This window comes from Adiantum capillus-veneris, chromosome 4, assembly GCF_014529385.1.
Source record: "Adiantum capillus-veneris isolate H3 chromosome 4, ASM1452938v2, whole genome shotgun sequence".
NCBI lineage: Eukaryota > Viridiplantae > Streptophyta > Polypodiopsida > Polypodiales > Pteridaceae > Adiantum > Adiantum capillus-veneris.
In genome coordinates, this window is record NC_140934.1 from 85,762,925 (window position 1) to 85,788,512 (window position 25,588).

The 25,588-nt window shown below is 44.7% G+C and overlaps 1 protein-coding gene across 3 annotated transcripts in view; it reads left to right on the top strand.

Annotated features, from left to right (window-relative positions):
• LOC147459538 (alcohol dehydrogenase class-3-like) overlaps positions 1-25,588 on the top strand; it is a 71,035-nt gene that overhangs the window by 32,441 nt on the left and 13,006 nt on the right. The window contains exons 2-5 of one of the 3 annotated variants that reach the window (XM_086510786.1): positions 22,580-22,649; positions 22,773-22,837; positions 23,113-23,184; positions 23,320-23,366. In XM_086510786.1, coding sequence (XP_086366912.1) covers positions 22,580-22,649; positions 22,773-22,837; positions 23,113-23,184; positions 23,320-23,366 — 254 coding nt within the window. The remainder of the gene's footprint in view (positions 1-22,579; positions 22,650-22,772; positions 22,838-23,112; positions 23,185-23,319; positions 23,367-25,588) is intronic. The other 2 variants (XM_086510787.1, XM_086510788.1) reach the window with 2 other exon arrangements.

A 25,588-nucleotide genomic window follows, 5' to 3' on the forward strand; every position in this document is an offset into this window, starting at 1 on the left:
TCATATTCCAAAAAAATAATAAATTTTTTTAAATAAAAATTTCAGCCTCCGCGATTTCCGGAAATTAGGGTTTTTGGCAGAAATTAGGGTTTGCAGGAATTTTAGGGTTTCTGGCAGAAATTAGGGTTTCTGTTGTCCGCCACGTCATCACTTTGTGACATACCCCCCTCTTGAAAGCATTGTAATCGACCTCGATTACGCCTGCAAAATCGACAAAAGCCATAAACCGTCTTAGCAGACACTGACTGTTAGTACCTACGTACTAGGAACACACATCTAGCACATGTACAAAATCGACAGTCACATCACACGACATCACAGGACATCACCAGACATCACAGGACATCACATGACATTCAACATTCATTCGGATCTTAGACCATGATTTATCGGCAATGTAGCTAGCAATCACATCTAGGTCCAATTGGGACCTCATCGATGTCCGATTGACTAACCCCTATTGCAACCATGTCTATTCGAGATCAAGTAGACCAAAATGCTGCAGTCATTTCGGCTATCAGTTCCTGCACTCACAAGAAGTCAAGAACAAATCAGTATCATAATCAGGAATTCCATTTTATAAAGTCATCCAGCAGAATACTGTCAGCTCTCAGTATCCCTGAAGCTCAAAGAGACATCAGTGACTTTAGTATCAAAATCGAGGCATCTGTTGACAAAGGAGTGGAGTGACTCCCCTCTTGTGCATCCCACTGCACCAGATCTCCGGCCAAGCTGAATTCTGGGTTCCGTTTGGAGTAGACTATGCTAAACCAAAACATCGAGGTAAAGTTTCACAATCCGAGGAGTATCTGCTAGGTCCTCCTCCTCCATCCACTTCGCATCAAATGCAGGAAAGTTCTTGAACTTAACCAAGAACCGCCTTCGGACTTTACCTTTCTTCGTATCATTATGTGCCAAAATCTGTTCAAGAACAAGGATCTCCTCGTTTTCTTCCACTCTGGGTTGCTCATCAGGCTCCCCATCATCAGGCACATCACCCTTAACAGGTTTCAAGAGACTCACATGCAATGCATTGTGAATCCTCCAAGTATCTGGCAGTTTCAATCGGAAGGAGACATCATTTATCTTGTCAGTAATCTGGAAAGGTCCGTAGTATCACATACTAAGCTTTGGAAAAAGCCTCTCCTTTCCCTTCTTCTTTCTTAGGCGTGCCTTCTCAAAAGTAAGAGCACCCAATCATCCTCCTTCAGTTTCCAGTCGTGACGATGGCGATCCGCTGCCTTTTTCTGTCGTTCTTGAGACTTCTGCAAAGTCTCGCGAACCTTGGCAAAAGCCGTATCCAAGTCTCACGAATATTCATCCGCTTCCAATATCTAATCTTTCGTGCTCAGGAAGGATGGAACCTTCGCAGCACTTTCAACAATCTCACATGGCGTCTTCCCTGTCGAAGAGTGTATCGTGTTATTGTAGGCAAATTCCACCAAAGGTAAGTTCTTTTCCCATTGAGTCTTCTGATGCGAGATACAAGACTTCAATAAATCTAAAATCACTGAATTAGCAATCTCAGATTGCCCGTCAGTCTACAAGTGGAACGATGACGAGAACTGCAACCGCGTGCCAATGTTCTCCCAAATTGCCTTCCAAAACAAACTCATAAATCTGGGGTCTCTGTCGAAGACAATCGTCTCAGACGTGCCATGTAATCGGAAAATCATCGTGATCATTCTGTGTTCTCGGGAGATCAAAAATGAAATCCATTGCAATACTTTCCCAGGGGTGGGTGGGTATGGGTAAAGGCTGTAACAATCCCTGTGCCTTATGCTTGTCAAACTTGACCTTCTGGAATACTGAGCAACTGCGCACAAACTCTTCCACATGCTTTTTGAGTCTCGGCCCAAAGAAGTATCTCTGTACCCCTTTCATGGTGGTAGCAATGCCGCGGTGACCCGTAAAAGGTGGACAGTGGCATTCTAGTCATAACCTTTTCCCTCCACGGTTGTGTAACGCACAACAGTCTTTTTCATCAAGTAGCCTTCCCGAAGGGAGTATCCCGCTACTGTCTCCCCATCCCGTATCCGTGTGAAAATATCTGCAAAATCTGTATCTGTGGCATACTGATCGACCATATCCTCGAAGCTCCTATGATGTATCGCGGAAATAGCCAGAACCAACGGTTTCCGAGACAAAGCATCTGCCACCACATTCTTCTGTCCCTGCACATGGACAATCTGGAAGTGGAACTATGACAAGATGTTCGTCCACCGCATCTGCTTTTCCGAAAGCTGCTTCTATGACAAGAAGTAGCGCCAACTCTGATGGTCTGTAAAGACAGTAAAATCCGCTCCGAGTAGGTAATGCCGCCACTGAGTAAGAGCATGGATAACCACCAAAAGCTCTTTCCCATAGATCTGTGCTGTCATCTCCGGCCTAGAGAACAAACGGCTCTCGTAAGCTATGACATGGCCTTCTTGCATCAAGACCGTACCCAGACTACGACCACAAGCATCACAAAATACTTGAAATGACTTCTGCAAGTCCGGCAAAGTCAAATCTGGTCCTGTAGTGAATTTCTGTTTCAATGTCTGAAAGGTAGTCACCTTTGTGGGTCCCTACGAAAAAGGTACTCCTTTCTGTGTCAAGGTATGCAGAGGGGAAGCAACCTCTGCAAACTTTCGTATGAACCGCCTGTAGTACGAACACAGTCCCAAGCAGCTTCTAACTTCATGGACATTCCTCAAATCGGGCAAATCACGGATAGTCTCTATCTTGGCCGGGTTCATTTGCACTCCTGCTGTTGACACAATGTGTCCCCAAAAATGTATCTCTGGTAGGAAAAATTCACTTTTCGTAGCATTAATCACTAATGTGTGATCTCGTAATGCCTGAAAGACTTGAAGCAGATGATCTCTGTGTTCTGCCTCATTCTTAGAGAAAACAATGATGTCGTCAAAGAAAGTGCCAACAAATAGCCTGTACTCTCGAAAAATCCTATCCATCATCCGGTTAAATGTCGCAGGAGCATTGGTTAAGCCAAAAGGCATCACCAAAAACTCAAATAACCCAAAAGTCGTCCGAAAAGCTGTCTTGTAGACATCTCCTGGCGCTATCCTGATCTGATGATATCCACTCTTCAAGTCAATCCTACTAAAGCGCGAGGATCCCTGTAACCTGTCGAGTATATCATCGATCCTAGGAATCGGAAATCTGTTCTTGATGGTGATTTCGTTGAGAGTGCTATAATCGATGCACATTCTCCAAGATCCGTCTTTCTTCAAAACCAATAATCTTTTCATTCTGTACTCGGCTCACACGATAAGGTGGCCGATTCGGTGGCGTGCTTCCAAATATCAGATCAATGGTATGATCTTCAGGCCCTCTCAAAAGCAATCGGCATGAGCGTGGAGAAAAAAATCTTGGCGTTCTTTTCTTCAGGTCAAAACATATTCAACTTTTATCCATCGTTCAGTTCTCCCAAAAGAATGAGTAAGAAAACTGAAGTTCATCAAGTACAATCTCTAAGCCCTTCATTTATCAAAGTCGCTTTCTCGGCCCGGTAGTCAACCACAACGTAGTTCTTGTGGTACCAAGGGATCCTGAGTAGAACGTCACTCGCGTGCCCTGAACACCCCTGTCATTGCAAACGAAGTTTGCCAATGCTCGGTGTAATGGCAACATCCCATCCGGGTGCCAGTCGAACTACCTCCGCCTGTGGCGTCAGTCTGTCGGGCGTAGTTCCAAATCGAGCCGCCAATTCCAAGTGAAAGGAAGTTGGCCTTGGCTCCTTCAAAAGAGCTTCCTGATCCTTCACTTTATCCCAAAAAAAAGCGGCAAAGTTTGTACTTTCATTCATTTGATTCGGTGCAAGTCCCACGCCATGTGGTACGAGTTCTACTTTTCTATCTGCCTTTTTTGCCACATTCCTCAGTTGCTCTCAAACTCTTAGGCCTGTCGTCGTCTTTATCATTCTGTTCTTTCTGTGCCTTTTTTAGGGCACTTCGCGGAGATATGTCCATGTTCCCCGCATCCAAAGCAATTCCCCTCTCTGATGAAGCGAGCTCTCTCCTCAGGAGTAAGCTTGGGTTGTGCATCCTTTTTCTCTGGCTTGCTCTTTTTCTTTCTACTTTCATTCCCAGAAGTCTGTTCGGCTCGTTGTGTCATGGCCTTATTTGTGGGGTAGGTCAAACTGCCAGAGCGAATGGCGAAGCCCCGCTTCGCATGACTCATCAACTCTTGAATAGAAGCTGACTTCTGTTCCAAGCAGTGATTTTGGATTTCTGTAGGTAGACCCAAGGTAAACCGCTCAATCTGTTCTCTGAATGAGATCTTTTTGAATGAAGAGGCGGGTAGAAAAGAGCTCCAGAATCTTTCACAATAAGAATTCACTGTATCGCTCTTGGTCATGCGGAGATGGTTCCAAGCAGCTCGTATATCTCGCTCAAACTCTTGAGTCAACCAAGAAGAAATAAAAAGCCTCTTGAATTTCAGCCATGTAACTGGCACAGTCTTGCTTAATAGAAGCGTGGACCACCAAGTACGAGCATTCCCCTTAAAGTAAGAGGCAGCTCTCCGAATCTTGGAGTGCTTTGAATAGCGTCCTCCCGCGAAAGCGATGTATAACTGCTGTATAAAAGACAAAGCCTTCGAAGCATCTGAGTATCCTGAAAAGTATCAAACTTGATCGAGTGGCCACCTTCCTTAAACTCTCGGACTTTCTTGCTTTTATCTTCGAGAAAGTCATACTGGTTGGCTTTGTAAAAATTCTTCTTGTTCGCATAAAACTTTCCGTCATCGGAATCTGAGCTGTCTATAGATGAGTCCTCAGTAGAACTGTCAGTCTCTGGGCGAGATTTAGCCTTCTTTGCCTTTCTCTTGCCCTTTCCAAAGCGTTGCTTCTTGCTTCGCTTTTTACCTTTTCTGTCTTCTTCGCTCGAATCCGAGGAGCTAGAAGAACTGTCAGAAGAAGAAGAAGAAGAACTGGGTAGGTCTTCAAACTTGACGCGCTTCTTCAATTTCTTTGCCTTGTCAAATGTCGACCGACGACCCAAATATCCCGGGAAGTCAGTGCCTTTCTTCTTCTTTTTGCCGTGCTTTTTTGCTTTCTTTTGCGTGTCAAAAAGCTGAGCAATCCGTGCATCAACCACGTTCTCCAGTTCCTTCTTCGTATATTTCTTGGAGGCAGAAGGTTTCTTGAGAGCGGGTTTCGGGAGTGGTGTTGTGGTTCTCTGCCACTCCGTCTGTACCTCTTTCAAAGAGGTCTGGTTCATATATTTTTCTCTCTCTCGCCGCTCCGCCTAAGTAGGCCAAGGCGGGCCATACTCTCTGCCTGAATCTTCATTGTGATCCTAGCCCGCATCTCCAGATGCAGAAGGAGTCGACTGATCATTACCTGAAGCCATAGGTGCCGCGGAAAAAAAATTCGGGGATCGGATTTCCCGTAAAAGAGAAATCGGCCGTGCTTTGATACCATTGTAACAGACTTTGACACTCCAAGTCAAGAATCAACCGCGACAGCACCAAATAACCACTTCAAAACAATTCACAGATCACAATAGATTTGCACTGGCCCGGCGGAGTTCCGTGCCTAGAGATATTGGCCCCAAAGACTGGCGCCCCTTTCGGTATCTCTTTTTATATTAATCAATCATCAAAGTACAAGAGAGCGGTTAGGGTTTCACTCTCAGACTCTGCGTCCAGATGCTCTGAGAAGTGAGGCCCTCACCACTAATTTAAAGGTTACAAGGGATGCCCAAAAGCAGAGCCCCAAAAGCTTCAAATCAAAAGCAATTGCTCTCTCTGTCTCACAGAGAGTCAAAACATGAAAGCAAAAGCATTCTCTCGCTCTTTCTCATTTAAGTAGAGAAAAAGCGAAATTTGCGTCGCTCATCATTTTCCAAAAAAATAAAATAAAAAATTCAGCCTCCGCGATTTTCGGAAATTAGGGTTTCTGGCAGAAATTAGGGTTTCTGTTGTCCGCCACGTCATCACTTTGTGACACCGAGTGCATGGAGTCTTGGATGCCTACAACAAAAAGATCACTGTACAGCATAGGGGCAAAACTCACATCTTGGATGTAAAGCTTAAAGGAGAGTCAGTCCCTATTGTATCTACTTCTGCTATCACTTCTGTGATAAAGAATCATCTTTCTGTGTACTTGATTTTTGCACGTGATGTCTCAGATAGTGATCAGTCAAATTTATCTGTGTTAGATAAAGAAAGGTCAGCATTTTTGCAAAAGTTTAGCGACTGTTTTTCTGATTCATTACCGTCGCAATTGCCGCCAGAGAGACCTGAGGACCATCGGATAGATTTGTTGCCAGGGTGTAGCCCACCAAGTAGACCTCTCTACAAGGTTAGTGCAGCGCAGCAGAAAGAGATTATGGGCCAGGTTGAGGAGTTATTAGAGAAGGGGCTGATTCAGCCTAGTTCTTCACCCTTTTGCTCCCCAGTGCTCCTAGTGCAGAAGAAGGATGGCTCATGGCGCATGTGTATTGATTACCGTGCGTTGAATAAGAATACCATCAAGAATAGGTTCCCTATTCCTAGAATTGATGATATTCTCGATCGTTTAGAGGGTGCTACAATTTTCAGCAGGATAGACCTTAAGAGTGGGTACCATCAGATTCGTATAAGGCCAGAGGATGTGCACAAGACTGCGTTTAGAACGACTTTTGGTCTTTATGAGTTTCTAGTGATGCCGTTTGGGCTAACAATTGCTCCTGCCACGTTCAATAGAATGATGGACTGGATTTTCCGCTCGCATCAACAGTTTGTTGGAACGTTCTTCGATGACATGATAGTGTATTCGAAGAATGAAGAGGAGCATAGGCGTCACTTGACCATTGTGTTTGAAGAGCTGCGCAGTCACAGGTTACTTGTCAATCCTAAGAAAAGTGAATTCTTCCTCGAAGAGATCCACTGTCTTGGCCACATAGTCTCAAAGGATGGTGCTAGAATGGATCCCGCAAAGGTCGAAGCTATCAAGACATGGCCAGACTTGAAGACTGTGCACGATGTCAGAAGCTTCTTGGGATTGTGTTCCTACTATAGAAGGTTTATTTTGCAGAGATAGCATCGCCTCTTCACGCATTGCAAAAGAAAGAGGTCACTTTCAGATGGACCCAAAAAGGGATTTCAGCTTTTAGTCTCTTAAAGGAAAAGTTGACTTCAGATCCAGTTATTGATTTGCCAGATCTCAGGAAGTCATTTGTGGTCCAGTGTGACGCGTGTGGCAGTAGCATCGGAGTAGTGCTAATGCAAGATGGACGGGTAGTAGCTTATGAAAGCCGAATCTTGCAAGGGCCAGAGAGGACTATGCAAGTCTATGAGAAAGAGCTCTTGGCCGTGATTCATGCGCTTTCTAGCTGGAAGCACTACCTCTTAGGTGCTGATTTTGTTGTCCAAAAAGATCATCAGACCTTGCGATACTTCTTGACACAGTCAAAGTTATCCGAAAAGCATATGCGATGGGCAAACATTCTTTCCATGTTCCACTTCCAGATTATGCATGTGGAAGGCAAGAAGAATGTTGTGGCTGATGCGTTATCAAGAAAGCCACAAATTTCAGCTGTGTCAATTCCTTATCATCATGAGTTAGATGACATGAAGGAACAATATACTGCTGATGAAGATTTTGCAAGGATCTTTGAACAGTTACAAGAGGGGCAACATCACGAGCACTACCTCCTCAGAGATGGTTTTATGATGATGCATGGCAGACTTTGTGTCACTAGGCCACTGCGACATAAGGTCATGGAAGAGAGTCATGTCCCACCGTATGCAGGGCATCGTGGCATTGATGCAACAGTTAAAGCGGTAGAGACATTCTTCTATTGGCCTACCTTGAGGAGAGACGTGGATGCCTTTGTGCGAGCATGCATAGTTTACCAAAAGGTCAAGTTTGATAGGCAAAAGGCACCAGGGTTGTTACAACCATTGCCGATTCCGGATAAGCCATGGGAAAGCATTGCTATGGACTTTATCTTTGATCTTCCAAGGATGCCAACAGGGAGTGATGGTATATGGACCATTATCTGCAGGTTCAGCAAGCAAGCCCATTTTATCCGTGTCAGGAAGAAGATAAAATCTGATCAGATGGCACGCTTGTTCATGTACAATGTGTTTAAGTACCATGGTATGCCACAATCGATCTATCAGTGATCGTGATCCTCGCATGACCAGTTTGTTCTGGAGAGGATTGTTTGAGAACATGGGCACCACGCTCAAATTCTCGTCTTCGTTTCATCCACAAACTGTTGGACAGTCAGAAGAGGCTAATTCTACTGTCTTAGATCTGCTCAAATGCTATGTGTGAGATAATAAGGGCAAGTGGGAACAGTATTTGCCTATGCTTGAGTATGCGTACAATAATACGGTGCATTCGTCTACTGGGAAAGCACCTTTTGAAATTGTTGAAGGCGGCATAAAGGTTCCTCCCATTTTGCATACAAAGGACAAGATCTTTGAGGCAGATCGATATGTTGAGAACATGGATGAGATGTATAAGAAGATTAAAGTTGCCTTGGAGAAGACTCAGGCAAAGCAGAAAAAGGTTGTTGATCGTCACCGTCGTGAATTGCTACTATCTCCTGGTGATTGGGTTCTGTTAAGGTTCGAAAAGGCAAGGTTAAAGAAGATGAAGGGCAAGGAACGGTTGTTTCCTAAGCCAGCATGCGTTACTATGGGCCTTTTCAAGTGCTTGACAAGATCAACGATGTGGCTTACAGGCTGAAATTGCCTGATGCATGGAAGATTCATAATGCGTTTCACGTGAGTCTTCTAAGACCCTTCGTGAGTGATGTGCCAGACGATATGCCAGATGAGGATCAGCTAGAAGTTGAGGAACTTGATGAGATCCTGGTACGATGTACCTGAGCAAGTTTTGGCACATAAGGACAGAAAAGTTAAAGGACAAGTTGCAAGACGCTATTTGGTGAAGTTCAAGAACTATCCGCCTATGGATGCAAAGTGGATGGAAGAGCATGAACTGTCAGAGTCCCCAAATGTATTGCAGCTTTACCTTGAAGCCTTTGGGTTACAGCCTACTTATGCCCCAACCCAACGTGTGCAAAGGAGGGGTAATGATAGAGCTAGTACATCAAATGTACATATGAATTCAGTGTAATAGATGGAAATGACAAAAGTATGAAGGCCTCATTAAGTCATTTGTATCTATATGTTATGACCTTTCTTGCGGATACATACGATGATAAAAGAGTCTTAATAGCACAAGATCATCAGTGGCGTGTATTTATGGTATGCAATCGAGGACGTTTGCGATTTCAAGAGGGGGGTATGTCATGGGGACGTGGCAACTGTTAACTATGTCACAAAGATGTGGCAATTGCTAACCTTGGTTGTTGGTTTCTTTCCAATGGGGTTTTGTTTTATTTTGTTTGAGACACTCTTTTTGAAGTAGCAAACGGTTGGACATTGCATGGCCAATGTGAACGGTAGTTTCACCCGCAGATGGGTAGTGGTCGGCACTGGAATTCGTATGGTAAGAGGATGTCTAGGCTCATAGCAAGATCATATAGGTCCCCCCGTCGCGCTTAGCAAGTTTGTGGATACTAGGAAGTGAACTCAATTAAGACGTAAAGTCAAGGTGGGACTACCAACAAAAAGTATCTGACAGTTGGGCCACATTGCACTTTTGGATGCGGTCCCAATGAGGATAGATGGTCAGAAGACCAGTGGGAGCCCAACGGAAGCATCTCCTAAAATTTAGGGAACTGCTATTTTGGGCCGTGAAATGTGTTCGCGTCATTACCTCCGGTATGACTAGGGGAACATTTTATAACTCTGCTGCGAAGTCAACTGGGCAACCGGTCAGGATATTTTTAAGCGGCGAATCCAAAACGGGAAAATGCTTGTAAATGCGCCAAGTGTCACATTTTCATGAACTTTCCTCCTACAGAAAAATGGGCGCTGATTTTTAAGCTGGGAGAGGCCTCATTTCAGCTTTTGTCACAGGTTAAGAGCTATGGAGTGCTTCCTTTCCCTCTCATGTACAGTGTGGTGCTAGGAGTGATGCCTTGCACACTACACACTGCTCTCTCTCTCTCTCTCTCTCTCTCTCTCTCTCTCTCTGTCACAAGGGGAGCACCACGTGCCAATAGAAAAGAACAGACCGAACAGACTTTTAGCACTTGAATAAGAACAGAACTCTGAGAGAGAGAGAGAGAGAGAGAGAGAGAGAGAGAGAGAGAGAGAGAGAGAGAGAGAGAGAGAGAGAGAGAGAGAGACGACACGCGACACGGAGTGGCGGAATTCCACCCTAGAGAGTATTGGCCCCAAACCTTGGCGCCCCTTTCGGTATTTCTTTATATTGCATCATCAAAGTACAAGCCGGTACTCCAGACTCTGCACCTTCTCCAGGAAGCATGCCAGAGAATGAGCCCTAGCCTCATATTTAAAGGCCCTTGGCCTAAAAAGCAGTTTACATGAAAAGCTTTCAAACTCAAAAGCTTCTGGTCCAAAAAGCAGTTTACATGAAAAACTTTCAAACTCAAAAGCTTCTGGTCCAAAAAGCAATGCCAAAAGCTGCCAGCGTAAATCACGGAAGTCCGTACAACCTGCCACGTCAGCAGCCAGCGCAAAACGCAGAAATCTGTCCTTAGGGTTAGGGTTAGGGTTTTCGGCAGCAGAATTAGGGTTTGCAGGTTTTAGGGTTAGGGTTAGGGTTTCCAGAAGTAGGGTTTCAGCAGTTGGGGTTTTTGGCAGAAATTAGGGTTTAGGCCCCTCGACCACATCTGTAAGTTGACTCCATTCTTTAGGCTTTGACACGTCAGCAGTTTGTTACACTCTCCCCTACGTGCAGTTATGTGATGCCCCACAAGAGGGCTCCTCATTTGACTGATGTACAACTGTGTGGGTTCATGCTTTTGTGCTGAGGCAAGAGCCTCCTTGAGCAGGAACAGGGGTAGCTAGGTGCTACTCCAAAGCAGGCACTGGTGAGGGTCATAACCTCACCATATAGGTGCAAAATCAGCGCTGTGTATGCGCTGTAATTTTACTGTTTTTCAGCCATACGGACGCCAGAACCTTTGGGAATCGTGCCCCACTGGCAGAGGACAGTTAAGGGACTGTTCGGGGCTGAAAACAGGGCAAAAACCAGTAAATACAGCATGCTGAATTTACTGTTTTTGGGCAGGAATCAGAGGGTATACGCCAGTAGAAGCGAGTTCGAGCAGGGGAATTGGTTTCGCGCAAGTTTTGGGGCTGTTATGCTACCGAAATTTGGCCAAAACAGGCGGCATCTAGTGGGATACAGTCAAAGGATTCCCAGGACTCTTCTTTGTACTTTACCCTCCTAAAGAATAAAGAAATACCGAAAGGGGCGCCGATTTTGGGGCCTACAGGTTGTCGGCGTCTGCTCGGAGCATTCTAGCTTCCGAGCCGTGTGTGTGATTAAGTGTTAATTCCCGTTACAGGTTACCTTTGCAAAGCGCTCTGTGTGTGTCTAAAGTAAAGAATCTCGGGTGAAAGCCAACGCCTACTGCCCTACGGGCCGGTTTCAATAAGCACTGCTCAGACTTCTTAATACTCCTCCCGCATAACCATCCAGGTCCGGGCCGGGAACTCCCCCCGTAAATAACCACAAGGGACCGGGCCATGAGTAAAAACAACACTTTTCAATCATTCAATACTTCCCCCGCAAATAACCAGAAGGGTCCGGGCCACGAGTATGAACAAGCATTCTCAAACATCATTTCTCACTACTCCACCCGGGAGTAAAATCACCAATCATTGAAACCAATATTACAACCAGAGTCAAACAATTCAAATCGGCACCAAGACGGGTTCAAAATAGATACCATCCATTCCAAACAGGATCACCAAACAAGTTCTCAAACAGATTTCAAACTTAAAAAGCAATCTCGACATCAGTCAAGCTCGAAAAGTCGACTGACTTTCCATCCTAAAACGTGCACCAAAAAATTAGGGCTAGGTTCATTCCATAGGGTGATAGCCGAGCACAGCATGGTCCATCAGCTCTTGGACAAACAGCGTTTCTTTGGCGGTGATGGTAGTCCCAAGATAGCAATCGCACTGGACCTCCAAGGTCATCTGTTGGTGAAGAGACATCTACTGGGAGATTTCGAGAAATTTCAAGGTATAATTTGCTAGGGTTTCCATGGCAAGCATTTCATGATACCCCACTCTGCTAGAAGTTGCACTCCGAAGGAAGATGTCAGAAACCATATAACTTCGGGCAAAAATTTTCTTGAAAGCTTGCCAAGTCCTTGGAGTGTCCGGTTTGGTAACTGTAGACATCGACATCTCACTGCTTTTGAGAAAAACAGTGACTTGAAACAAATCTTGGATCCTTCTCTTGCAAGTGATCTTAATGGCTTATGCCCTGTAAGACATGAGCGGTGAAGATGGGAGCGCGCCCGATGCGCAATGTAATAAGGGTGGAAGTGGCTAGTAAGTCCGGGTTCGGAGCACGAAACCAAAATTTCCAATGAACTTTGGAACTGCGATCTGGCTCTGCTTGTTCTTTGGTAGTACCGGTATGCTTTCAGAAAAGCACACGCCTGAGGCTCTGATACCAATGTCACAAGACGGACACCACATGCAGATAGAAAAGAACAGATTGAACAGATTTTAGCACTTCAATAACAACTGGACTGAAAAGAGAGATGACACGCGACATGGAGTGGCGGAATTCCACCCCAGAGAGTATTGGCCCCAAACCTTGGCGCCCCTTTCGGTATTTCTTTATATTGCATCAACACAATACAAGCCGGTACTCCAGACTCTGCATCTTCTCCAGGAAGCATGCCAGAGAATGAGCCCTTAGTACATATTTAAAGGCCCTTGGCCTATGAAAAGCAGTTTACATGAAAAGCCTTCAAAGTCAAAAGCTTTTGGTCCAAAAGCAATGCCAAAAAGTTGCCAGCGTAAATCATGGAATTCCGTACAACTGCCACGTCAGCAGTCAGCGCAAAATGTGGAAATCCGTACAATTGCCACGTCAGCAGTCAATGCAAAATGTGGAAATCCATACAACCTTCCACGTCATCATGTCAATGCAATTTTTGGAAATTTGCCACGTCATCAGTTCATGCACAAGCCTTTGTGTGTAGGTCCTGCTTTGTTTTAATCCTTTGTCACTTGGGGCCCCATCGGATGGGGTCCCCATAAGTTGGTAGGACTTCTTCTTCTGTTACTTGTTCTTCTTAGGGTTTAGGCCCCTCGGTTGGCATCTGCAAGTTGGCTCCATTCTTCAGGGCTTTAACACGTCAGCAGTTTGTGACACAAGCATTTCAAATCGGCACCAAGACAGGTTCAAAACAGATACCATTTATTTCAAACAAATTCCAAACAGGATCACCAAACAAGTTCTCAAACAGATTTCAATCTTAAAAAGCAATCTCGATATCAATTGAGGTCGAAAAGTCGATTGACTTTCCAACTTGAAACCTGCACCAAATATTAGGGTTAGATTTCTTCCATAAGGTTGGACAGACAGTGTTCCTGTGGCGGTGATGGTAGTCCCAAGTCATAGCAATCACACTGGACCTTCAAGGTTATCAGCTTGAGAAGAGACACGCACCAAGAGGTGTCCAAAAAATTTCAAGTCGTAATCTACTAGGGTTTCCGTGGCAAGCATTTCAGGATACCCCTCTCTGCCAGAAGTTGCACTTCGAAGGAAGATGTCAGAAACCATATAACTGTGAGCAAAAATTTTCTTGAAAGCTTGCCAAGTCCTTGGAGCATGCGGCTTGGTAGCTATAGACTTCAACCTCTGCATCTGAGAAAAACAGTAGCTCGAACCAAATCTTGGATCCTTCTGTTGCAAGTAATCTTTTTGGCTTATGCCCTGTAAGACAGGAGCGGTGAAGATGGGAGCGCGTTCGATGCGCGATGAAGTAATGGTGGGAGTCGCTAATAAGTCCAAGGTCGGGGCCCGAAGATACTTCAAATAAAATTCCAGTAGCCCCTGGTTTGCTCTGTCTGCCCTTTTGTAGAACCGGTATGCTTTCAGAAAAGCACACGTCTGATGTTTTGATACCACTGTCACAAGACGGACACCACGTGCCAATAGAAAAGAACAGACTGAACAGACTTTTAGCACTTAAATAACATTCGAAACTGAAAGAGAGAGAGCACATGCGACACGGAGTGGCGGAATTTCACCCCAGAGAGTATTGGCCCCAAAGCTTGGCGCCCCTTTCGGTATTTCTTTATATTGCATGAACACGTACAAGCCGGTACTCTACGCTTTGCACGTCCTCCAAGAAGAGTGCCAGAGAATGAGCCCTAGCCTCATTTAAAGGCCCTTGGCCGTTTAAAAGCAGTTTACATGAAAAGCTTTAAACTCTAAAGCAGCTTGTCCAAAAAGCTACAAAAAACTGCCAGCGTGATTTATGAAAATCCGTACAACTACCACATCAGTAGTCAACTCAAAAGCAGCTGGTCCCAAAAGCTACAAAAAACTGCCAGCGTGATTTACGGAAATCTGTACAACTACCATGTCAGTAGTCAACGCAAAATGCGGAAGTCCGTACAATCTTGCCACGTTAGCAAGCCATCGTAAAATCCGGGATTCCGTATAGGATGCCATGTCATCAGTCAGCGTAAAATACGGAATTTCGTTGTTGCACGCATTTCTCACACCCCGTTTTTTGTAATTTTGTACATAAGGACACAAAACCCAATGTCAAAAGTGTGTCTGGGCTTTGGTTTTGTGAGGTTTTTAGCTTTCTTTAGCAAGCACATGTACATGCACTGCAAGTCGCTAGTCTAGTGAGAGCTGCCGGGCTACTGTAAGTGCCCGTGAGTGAGTTTTTTGAGTGAGACTTGTATATAAATTAAACTCATGTACAAACTTAAAAAAGTTCAGCCAAACTCCAGAGAATTGCAGGTTTGAGCTCGTTGTTCCTCCTTGATGGTTTCTGTTGCAGTTTTTGCCCTCGCCTTGCCTACTCTACGCGTAGTCGTACCGGGACAGCTCCCTATTCGCATCAATTTTTCATGTAGCAACGTGTAGATTCAAATTTGGTCATCTTCAGCTTTCTTGCTAGTCATTTTTCAAGCTTTCTCTCAAGCTTTAAAGTGACCCAATTGGAGTTGTGCTCTTTAGGTTATGACTAGTTCTCTGCAGGGTTATGGCTATGGCAGCCTAGTGACAAATTGTGTGCAGACAGATTTGGAGGGCATGTATGTATGAATCGTGGAATTGATGTTGAAGTTGTGGGTTTGTGATGTTCAATGGTGAAAGTGGAGGCCCTTGTCGTCATATGCATTGGTTGGCGTGTGCTGTAAATCCATGCGTTGGCAGGGTTTTACTCCTATGTGACATAGTCTCTTGGGTGGGCGACATCCAGTAATTTCCCAAGGGGACTACTTTTGCTGTACTTGTGGTGTTTCAAAGGGATTTTTCAAAGCTTTTGGTGTCTTGTAGTTCTCTTTCAACGCTCTTGGGTGACATCGCTATAGAGGTGTTTCAGTTTGCTTGTTTCCCAACAGTGTTTTGGTGCCCGCCACCGAGGAATCGCTTTAAGTTACCTTCAGTTTACAGGTTTTGGAAGACATGGCGTTTAGTTTTCCGGAGTTTAGTGGGAAATCAAATGAAAGTTCCAAAGGTTTCATTGCAAAGATGGAGTTTGCTTGTTTGATGGCAAATAAGGAAGATCCAAAGATTATGCTCCAGATTTTGTTATTTTGCTTGAAAGACGATGCAAGGACATGGTATGATGAGTACGAGGTTTGGTTGAAATCATTTTAACCTTCACAAGTGATGACTTATCATGAGGTCAAGAAGGCTTTTCTTGAGAGGTTCCATAAGGTAGAGGACCCAACAGATGTATGGGACTCCATTGAAGAACTTGCACAGGGTGATGGTCAAAGTGTAGATGCCTTTGTCAAGGAGTTCAATGCTTTGTGGAGAAGATAGTGTGTTTCTTTGGGAAGTGATGCTCCTCCTCTTATGCTCAAAAAGTGTATGTTTATGCAAAGTTTGAGGGCTGATTTGAAGTTACAGGTTGAGCTTAAAAGGCCACTTACATTTGAGGATGCAGTACGGATTGCAAAGCATAAGGAATGGAAGCTAGAGAGAGTGAGGCAGCTTGGATTGCAAGAAGATGTGAAGCCAAATGTATGTTATGTTTTAGACATAAATATGGACAACGTATGCAATGCAGACTTCCATGTTTCTCATTCTCCATGTTTCTCATTCTCTTGAGCATGTGAAAGAAGAATTCTATATGCACAATGCGATCAAGAAGAATGCTCAATGTATGCCATCTTTGTTGTTTGAGCTCTATGATGTCAACCTTCCTGTCAAAGATGATGATGCTAGTAAGGTGGATGTAAGCAAGAAGGTTACCATGGTCATGAATGAGTCTCAAATGCAAGGAAATGAGAATTTTGAATATCCAAGTCACATGGCTGATGCTTGTAATGTATGTTCTAATGAAGAGGAGTATGTTTGTGATACAATTGTAACTCTTGGGAGTTCTCTTTGTGTAGATGAGGTAGTCAAAGATCGCATGATAGAGGTCAAGGAAGTTAGCAATGGGAAAGATGGTGATGTGTATGATGAGGGTTTTCAAGTATATGCTTTGGGTGATTGTATGCAAAAGGGTGATGAAGCAACTAGGTATACTGCTTGTGTTGTTGATGAGGACCCTATCAATGAGAAGCTTCAAGGCGTGCATGATGGTGTGGGTGATCCTGCCTTAATTGATGAAGAGAATATTGAGGTTTTAGAAGATATGGAAAATGATGGAGATTCTCTTGTTATGCCTCATGTGAATATGGTTGACGCTACCTTGTTTGATCCTCTTATTAAGAAGCCTAAGGTATATATGGAAGATGGCTTACCTATCAAGCATGATATGGTTGAATTGGATAGAGGCTTAATGAAGAGTGGGGAGAATGAAATGGATATGCATGAGGATATAAAAATGGCTGAGATAAAAGTTGAAGACTTTTTGGATGAGATGTTAAAGGCTTCCTTGCATGCTATAATGATGAAAGGGTGTTTCTCTGTTGTATTTGTTGAGAGTCCCTTATGCCTAAAGAGGATTTCGATTCTACACATGGTTTGTGCTTTTATATTAGGAGTGGGAAAATTGATATGGCTAGTGTTTTTTTATGCATTTTGTGCTTACGTTGTATGGCCCTTTGATCCAGGTGGGCAAGATTGTTATGCTACTACTGAGCATGAATGCTCTAGTAGACTGGGGGGTTGGCAAGCTATGTTGCACGTATTTCTCACACCCCGTTTTTTGTAATTTTGTACATAAGGACACAAAACCCGATGTCAAAAGTGTGTCTGGGCTTTGGTTTTGTGAGGTTTTTAGCTTTCTTTAGCAAGCACATGTACATGCACTGCAAGTCGCTAGTCTAGTGAGAGCTGCTGGCATAGAAACAGGGGACGGGGGGACGCGGCCCATTTATGCGGGGACGGGACGGGGGACGCTGGGACGGAGACGGGGAGCCGTTTTTGGGACGTGGGGACGTCCCTCACAGGGGACGGGCAAGGGGACGGGTCCCGGGACGCGGGTCCCCGGTGACACCGCCAGATGGGACGCGGGCAGGGGGCTGGCTATAGCCAACGGGGGGCGGGATATTCAAAATTCAAACACTGTTTAAGCGTCCACTTTTTGGGGGGGGTTTCAAATTTCAAAAGCACCTTATTGGGGGGACTTTCAAATTTCAAAAGCCGACTTTTGGGGGGCCTTTCAAATTTCAAATTTCAAAGTGTTTTTTAAAGCGCGTCCCCTGTCGCGTCCCCCGTCCCCTGTTTTGCCACGTCCCCGCTCTCGGGACCCGCCACGTCCCTGAGACCCATCCCCGTCCCCATGTGACTATGGCTGCCGGGTTACTGTAAGTGCCCGTGAGTGAGTTTTTTGAGTGAGACTTGTATATAAATTAAACTCATGTACAAACTTAAAAAAGTTCAACCAAACTCCAGGAACTGCAGGTTTGAGCTCGTTGTTCCTCCTTGATGGTTTCTGTTGCAGTTTTTGCCCTCGCCTTGCCTACTCTACGCGTAGTCGTACCGGGACAGCTCCCTGTTCGCATCAATTTTTCATGTAGCGACGTGTAGATTCAAATTTGGTCATCTTCAGCTTTCTTGCCATTCATTTTTCAAGCTTTCTCTCAAGCTTTAAAGTGACCCAATTGGACTTGTGCTCTTTAGGTTATGACTAGTTCTCTGCAGGGTTATGGCTATGGCAGCCTAGTGGCAAATTGTGTGCAGACAGATTTGGAGGGCATGTATGTATGAATCGTGGAATTGATGTTGAAGGTGTGGGTTTGTGATGTTCAATGGTGAAAGTGGAGGCCCTTGTCGTCATATGCATTGGTTGGCGTGTGCTGTAAATCCATGCTTTGATAGGGTTTTGCTCCTATGTGACAGTCTCTTGAGTGGGCGACAACCAGTAAATTCCCAAGGGGACTACTTTTGCTGTACTTGTGGTGTTTCAAAGGGATTTTTCAAAGCTTTTGGTGTCTTGTAGTTCTCTTTCAACGCTCTTGGGTGACATCGCTATAGAGGTGTTCCAGTTTGCTTGTTTCCCAACAGCGTATAGCAGGTACCATATCATCAGTTTTCCACTTCTTCTTCTTCTTCTACTGCTTCTGCTTCTTAGGGTTTAGGCCCCTCGGCCGGGATCTGAAGGTTGGCTCCATTCTTTAGTGACTTGACACGTCAGCAGTTTGTGACATCTTTCACTTCGTGCTGCATTTTTGAAGCGGTTAGGGGGCAAGGTTCTCTTAAGTATTGAGACCCGCTTTGCCTACAACTACCTAATGGTTCATCGCCTATGCGAATGTCAGAGTGCAGTGCGGCAGACCCTCATAAGTACGAAGTACACTTCCTCATCCTACGCAGATTCAGTCGTAGGGATCTTCTGTGCAGGCAAGTCAGAGGTTCTCCAGTTTTGGGAGTCATTGAAGACTATAGACAAAATGGTGCAGCCTGTATTCCACTTGCGTCGAGTAGTTGATGGCATGTAACCTTGCATTGGCAAGGTTTATGAGGCCATGGATCGCATGGTGGAGGCCCTCCAAACACTTGAGCCATATGCAGATAGGTTTGAGGAGATTAGCCAGCTTTGTCAGAGCAGATGGGACTCCTATGCTTCCCCTCTCCATGGTGCGGCTTTTGTGTTGGACCCAGAGTTTCAAGGTGTAGGACAGGAGCATGATGGGGAGGTAACCAAGCAGTGGAACGAGATCTTGAGCATGTTTTACCCTAATCGAGAAGAATGCCGCAAAATCAAGGATCAACTTGCTGTGTATAGGGATATGCGAGGATCATTTGGGCTTGTCGATGCCCAAGTTGATTGCACTAAGATCTCCTTAGTTTTGTGGTGGCAGGACTATGGCTCAGATGGCCAAGAGCTTCAGCGACTCGCTATCCGCATCCTCAGCCAAGCGGTTAGCTCATCTTGCTTGGAGTAACTGTGGAGTGTTTAGAGCCACGTTGCATCCAGGAAGAGAAACCGACTTGCCGTGGAGAAAGCAAATCATCTTGTATTTGTGAGTGCAAACTTGCGTATGCTTTGCAAGTTGACATCCAAAGTATCATATCCCTTTCTACAGTGGGAGATGGAGGCAAAGGCTGAGGTACTTGGGGAGGCCGGTGGATCTACAGAAGTTTTGCATGAGCTGGATGGTGCAGACGAGCCCGTTGGGGATGAGGATTGGGATGACATCCATGATCTCCACGCCACCACTACAGATTGGTAGGCTAGTGGCTCTTCCGGTCCTTGAGCCTTGGCCCTTGACATGTTTCCATTTTGGCATTTTGGCATCTATGTATTGAGCTCTTGAGTCCCTAGTGGCTAGTCTTGACTCTTGAGCCTCGACTCTTATCTTTTCTTTGAGTTCTTAGTGCTCACCTTTTTGTAGCACCTTGGCGTGGCCTTATAGCCACGCTTGAACGTATAGTCATGGTCTTTTTACTCCATCTTTTTGTCTATTGAGCTCTTCGATCTTTGTCATCCGCAATTGAGAAGGATTCAAAGGTGCATTAAATCAGCCCCGGAGGTGCCTCGTCTCGAGGAGTTACCGCGGCTATATTCGTCAGTAGAGTCTGCACTTGGTATTGCATGTGTGTACATTCCATTTACGCAATCAAAAGCAAATACCACATCCGCAACGGTGTGGGGGGCCCTTGAGAAGGTTGGTTGGGACCCCATCGGGTGTCATTCTCCTCTTCTCTCTCTCCCTCTCTCTCTCTCTCTCTCTCTCTCCCCCCCCCTGGGACATCTCTACCGCTCTCTCTCATTCCCTCTCTTTAGGGAAAAGTAAAAGGAACCATCATTCAAGCTAAAAGGAATCACTAATGCAAGGAAAGAAAGAAAAGGATTTTTTGGGTGTAAAACCTAGATCTTCATTTCAATTCCGCTGTACCTAACAGACAAACAGTAACCTGAAGAGGTGATGCGATTCCAATTGGTATAGCGCTCACATTGGTCCGCCAAGGTTATCAACTTGAAGAAATACACCGGAAGATCGATATCAAGGAAGAAATCCTCCAAGGTTATCAAGGAACTTTTGGTTGTAGTCGTCCATAGTTTCTGTGGCCGACATTGTCAAGTTGCCCCATTCTGCTAGAAGCTGCACTTCAAATAAGGATGTCATGTAACTTTAGGCAAAAATCTTTCCTAGTCCTTGGAGCGTGAGGCTTTTTTTATTGAACTCCACCACTGCATAGCATTGTCTTTGAGAAAAGCGGCAGCACGAGAGATCTTCGATTCTTCACTGTTGTTCCCAAGGGCATAAATATTGTCGAATTCTGCAGGAATTGTAAAGCTTTCTACCGATCTCACTCCCGAAAAGGTTTTACTGTGGATCCACCATCCTTGAAGTCCTTGGGCTGGTGCGGTGCAAGTCCAAGATGTGGAAAAGAGGGGTAGGCATACGGGCTAGGACTGTGATACCCAGGTGGTGGTGGTAGCAACTCCTTTTGTTATTTCTTTTATATTCCTCCAACATGTTACAAGTGTTGAGATCTCCTCTGCTTCTTGCAAGTCTGAAATGCCAGAAGGAGACCCCCAAGTACATGTTTAAATGCCCTTGGCCTTGAAAAGCACTGATATGACATGCTCACTTTTCCAAAATTCACTTGATCCCAAAATTTGACGCTACCCTAATCTTCCGCAGAGTGCAAAAATCCGTAGAGTACGCCACTTCAACAGGTTCAGTAGATTACGGGTGTCCGTATTGTGCCACGTTGGCACTTCTCGGCCGGTTGTCCATGTTAGGGTTTTAATGGCCCTTAACCCCATAGGGCCATGCCACATCACCAGCATGTGACCCACAACCTCCTCTAGAGACTCTCTTGTTAATCTCTCAATGGTGAATCAAAGCATGATTGAAAGTTCACGTCATGAATCATGTCACGTGTTTTTTGAGGTGCGGGGGGGGGGGGGGGGGGGGGGGGTTGTCATATATGGCCCTCCATAAGTCCTCTATATGACACCCATGACATGATAGAGTGGGAAGTTGGCTGAAAAAGTCAATCAACAGAGTGCCGTGTCGAGGCACAAAAAGAGTGCAAGTGTCAAGATACCAGGCAGCCTAGCCAACACACGTCTGGGGTTACACAAGGGATTGACACAGCCATGCTTGAGAAAACTACCTTTCATATGGCCAGTCACAGCCACAAAACAGCTCCCACTCCCTATAATCTGCCTATGGGAGATACCGGAGCACTGATAGCACCTTTTAGGAGGATTCATTGTTAACCCTTGCTGCCCCACAGGCTTCTTACAATGGTGCATGATTGTCATAAACCTCAACTCGCTGCACTTTTTGGTTTTGGGCATTGCATTTCTTGCTTCTCTCTAATAATACGATCAATAATATCAACAACGATTGCAATGATGAATACTACACTTCATTCTTGACTTGTGGGAAGCTTGTTTTGTTTTGGGTGGACACTACAATTTTCTTATCTTCATAATTAGAGCTAGTAGTCTTGCTATACGTACTTGTTCGGCTCACCTATATGCAAAAGTGGCATGTTTACAAAGATGACGGGCTCCTAGAACGTGCCCCTTTGAAAATTATGGAATTCACTATTCACTAGGTCCAGGTTGGTGGAGAAGGCTGTTCAGCTGAGCCTGGATTTGAGCTATGCATGTAGCACTATTGCTAATAAGCTCATTAACACTTTGTTGCTTGGGGATTAAGCATAAAAGAGGAAGGTGATCGATGTCTATAGGATCTTCATGACTATCTAAAACTACATGTGTTAGTCCCTCGCCAGGATCCACTCTGCAACAAGACATGACACAAGCCAAATGCACACATAACAAGCATATAAGCGGACATCAGACTCACTTCCCAGCCATAGAGCCAATGTGGGCTCACCCCCCAAACCTAGGAGCCTGCAGCCAACGGGCTAAGAGCTAACATCAGGTGTTAACAAAATTTGACTTGAGGCAAGTGTTTGATATGAGAAGTTATTATAGCTGGTTTGCACTGCCTCCATGCAGATTCAAATCGCTATTTGAAATTAATTTTTTCATTTTCAGTTGCTAGTGGACAGTATAATCCTGTTCATTGTGCCTTCTTATGAGCACTTTTAAGATAATAATTTTCGGACTTAACGCTCTTGCCTCTTTGTTAACATAGGGATCTTTTAAAACAGGAGGAGATATTTTCCTGTATTATAACTATGCTCGCATGTATCCTGTGTGAGCCTCATCCAGATTATCCTGGTTTGCAGTTATTTACATTCAAGGCCTAAGGATGAATCTGTTTCAATGTCAAAGTTTTGTATGGCTGCTAAAATGCTACCAAGCTGTATGCTGACATAGTTTTACCTTCATTTTTTTGTGCAGCTGCTGTTGCCTATGAGCCTTCCAAGCCCTTGCAGATTGAAAATATCCAAGTCGCACCTCCAAATGTAGGTGTTCTTTGTTCACTGAATGAAAATGCAAGGTGAAAAGTGTCCTTTTTTTAATGACAGCGCTTAGTGCATTTGTGGTCTTCTTTACTGGAGTCTGGCTGAAGCATGCAACATGAAGAAATCTTGTTTCTTTTGTACTATTGGCGCTTTCTCGTGTTGACAATATGTTTGTCTGATGTCTCACTACAAGGACATTTAGTTGAGGCTTTCTTTCCTTCATCTAAGACCTTTATGAATGCAACAATCATCTCTATAAACTGATCTGTTTGCAGAGTGGTGAAGTTCGTGTAAAGATTGTAAATACGGCTTTGTGTCACACCGACTTTTACACTTTAAGTGGTAAGGTACTTCACTATACTATGAAGCATGGTTTTTGTGGAAGTCTTGTGGTATGTATTTGAATAATTTATCAGTTTATGACTTTTCATGAAACCACGGTGTATCTAATGTATTGAGCACATTGATGGTTGTGCATGTAGGATCCGGAGGGCCTATTCCCATGTATTTTGGGGCATGAAGCTGCTGGGTACGTGATAGACACTTAAAAACCAGTTTAGTAAACTGTAAATTTGCATGCAGTATTTGTGGGTTAACCTATCTTTCTCTGACTCTTCTCAGCATATGCAAGTAAAAATTAACTCAACTTATGAAGGTAGGGTGTGTCTTTGTATGTGTGTGGGTTCACACATGCGTGCGCGTGTCTGTGTGTGGACATTTGGTCTCTCTCTCTCTCTCTCTCTCTCTCTCTCTCTCTCTCTCTCTTTCTGTAATGTGCAATCATATTGTTTACCAAAAGGAAATGTACATGGTCAAATGACCAATCAAACGACTGTGTGCAAAGGTGGTTTGCCACATTCGACAGTTTTAGGTCGAAAAGTCAAGTTTAGATTACATTTTTTGCATGTACTTGGTGAACGGTTTGACACTCCGTCACATTGTTCATGTGCATTCCATGCGCAATCGTTTACGAAGCATAGTCTTTTCCCAGTCACTTGACAAGTAACATATGTGCCTATGATATTGTGTTTGAAGTGTTTCAGGTATATTCCTTCGACCCAGCTACATGGACACACATATGTTCCATGGTTTGCGTTGTGCCATTGGTCAGATACGCACATCCTCACATCATCTCGAGATTGAGACTGGCAGATTCAAAGGGATACCAGCAGACAACAGGTTATGCCGCTTATGCAAGATAGAGCAAGAGACAGAGTTACATTACATATGTCATTACACAGTGTACTATGAGATACGGGGCCGTGGAAAAGAGTCGGAGATAGAGTTACATTACATATGTCATTGCACAGTGTACTATGAGATACGGGGCCATTTCCACTGCCTATTTAGAGAGGGTTTTGGTCCTTTATCTAGGGTCATGAGTTATGAGGATCAGAAATGTCTTGGACTAAATCTACTTGAGTTACACAAACATAGAGACACTTTATTGGGAAGAGCCACCACCGTAGAGCTTGGCCCAGAGCTACGGAGATCCAAACGACCACGACTGAGGAGAGGAGCTACACAACATAGACGGAGACTACAACAGAGGATTCGAGTTATACTCCCATAATGCAGATGAGGATGGATCCTTACCATTTCTCCACCCCCATTCTGTCATTGTTTCACATTCACATAGTTCCAGCTTGTAGCAATAGTGTTTTTGTTCTAGTTTCTTTTGTACCCAGACATGGTATCAGATTCACTATTTTGTAACAAATTGGTCTCATAGGTCATTTTGGCCTTTTGAAGACGTTAATATAACATTTCATTGCATCTCTCTCTCTCTCTCTCTCTCTCTCTCTCTCTCTCTCTCTACAGTTAGCCATGCAGGGAGATACAGCATGCTGGTATGGGGAGATGACATCATGGTTTCAGGCGCATGGGTTCAACATTGACAAGTTGCCACCCCTCCAGTACTCACTGGATGCACCATCTCTCACTCTTACACAATGCGAGATCACCATGCTCATCCGCCAGGACTTGACTCAGCTAGACACCAGGAAGACATGGATACAGCCAGCACAAGAGCTGGGCACAAAGATGGCTTTCTACAAAGAGCATCTTCTCGCTTACAGAGGATGGTTTTGTGACGAGATCTAGATACATGGACACCCACCTTTAGGACATGCCCCTTGTGTGATCTGGAGCCTGAGACAGAGTTGCACTATACATGCCGTTGCCCCGTCTACTCCGAGATACGAGGCCGCTTACATTGCTTGTTTAGAGAAGCTTTTGGACCACTCTCCAGAGTCATGGGGTACGAGCGTAAGAGATGCCTGGGTTTGTTCCTGCTCGAGCTGCGCAGACACAGAGATAGCCTGATGAGAGGAGAGGCTAGCCAGTCTCAGAGACGGATCACAGATTTCTTTAGAGCAGACACTAGGCAGCCGGAGGAGCTACTCCCACAACAAAGCTCATATTCGTCTCGCACCAGAGGCACACTGATCGACCGAACGATTGAGCTGGGGAGATCCAGACAGACGCCCACGACTGCGGAAGACTACACAACATCGACGGAGGCTGCATCAAAAGATTTGGATCACTTTGGCCAAACATGCACGACGCCCGGTCAAACTACTGACCATGGAGGAGATTGATGAGATCCGCCAACGACCAATGCTGGATCTCTTGTGATTTAGCTATTTAGCTATCCCAGCCAGCTGCTTACTTTGCTTAGTTCACATCGAGCAGCTGAAGATTCAATAGTATTTTTGTTTTGTTTTGTTGTTAGTTAGTTTATTTTGTTAC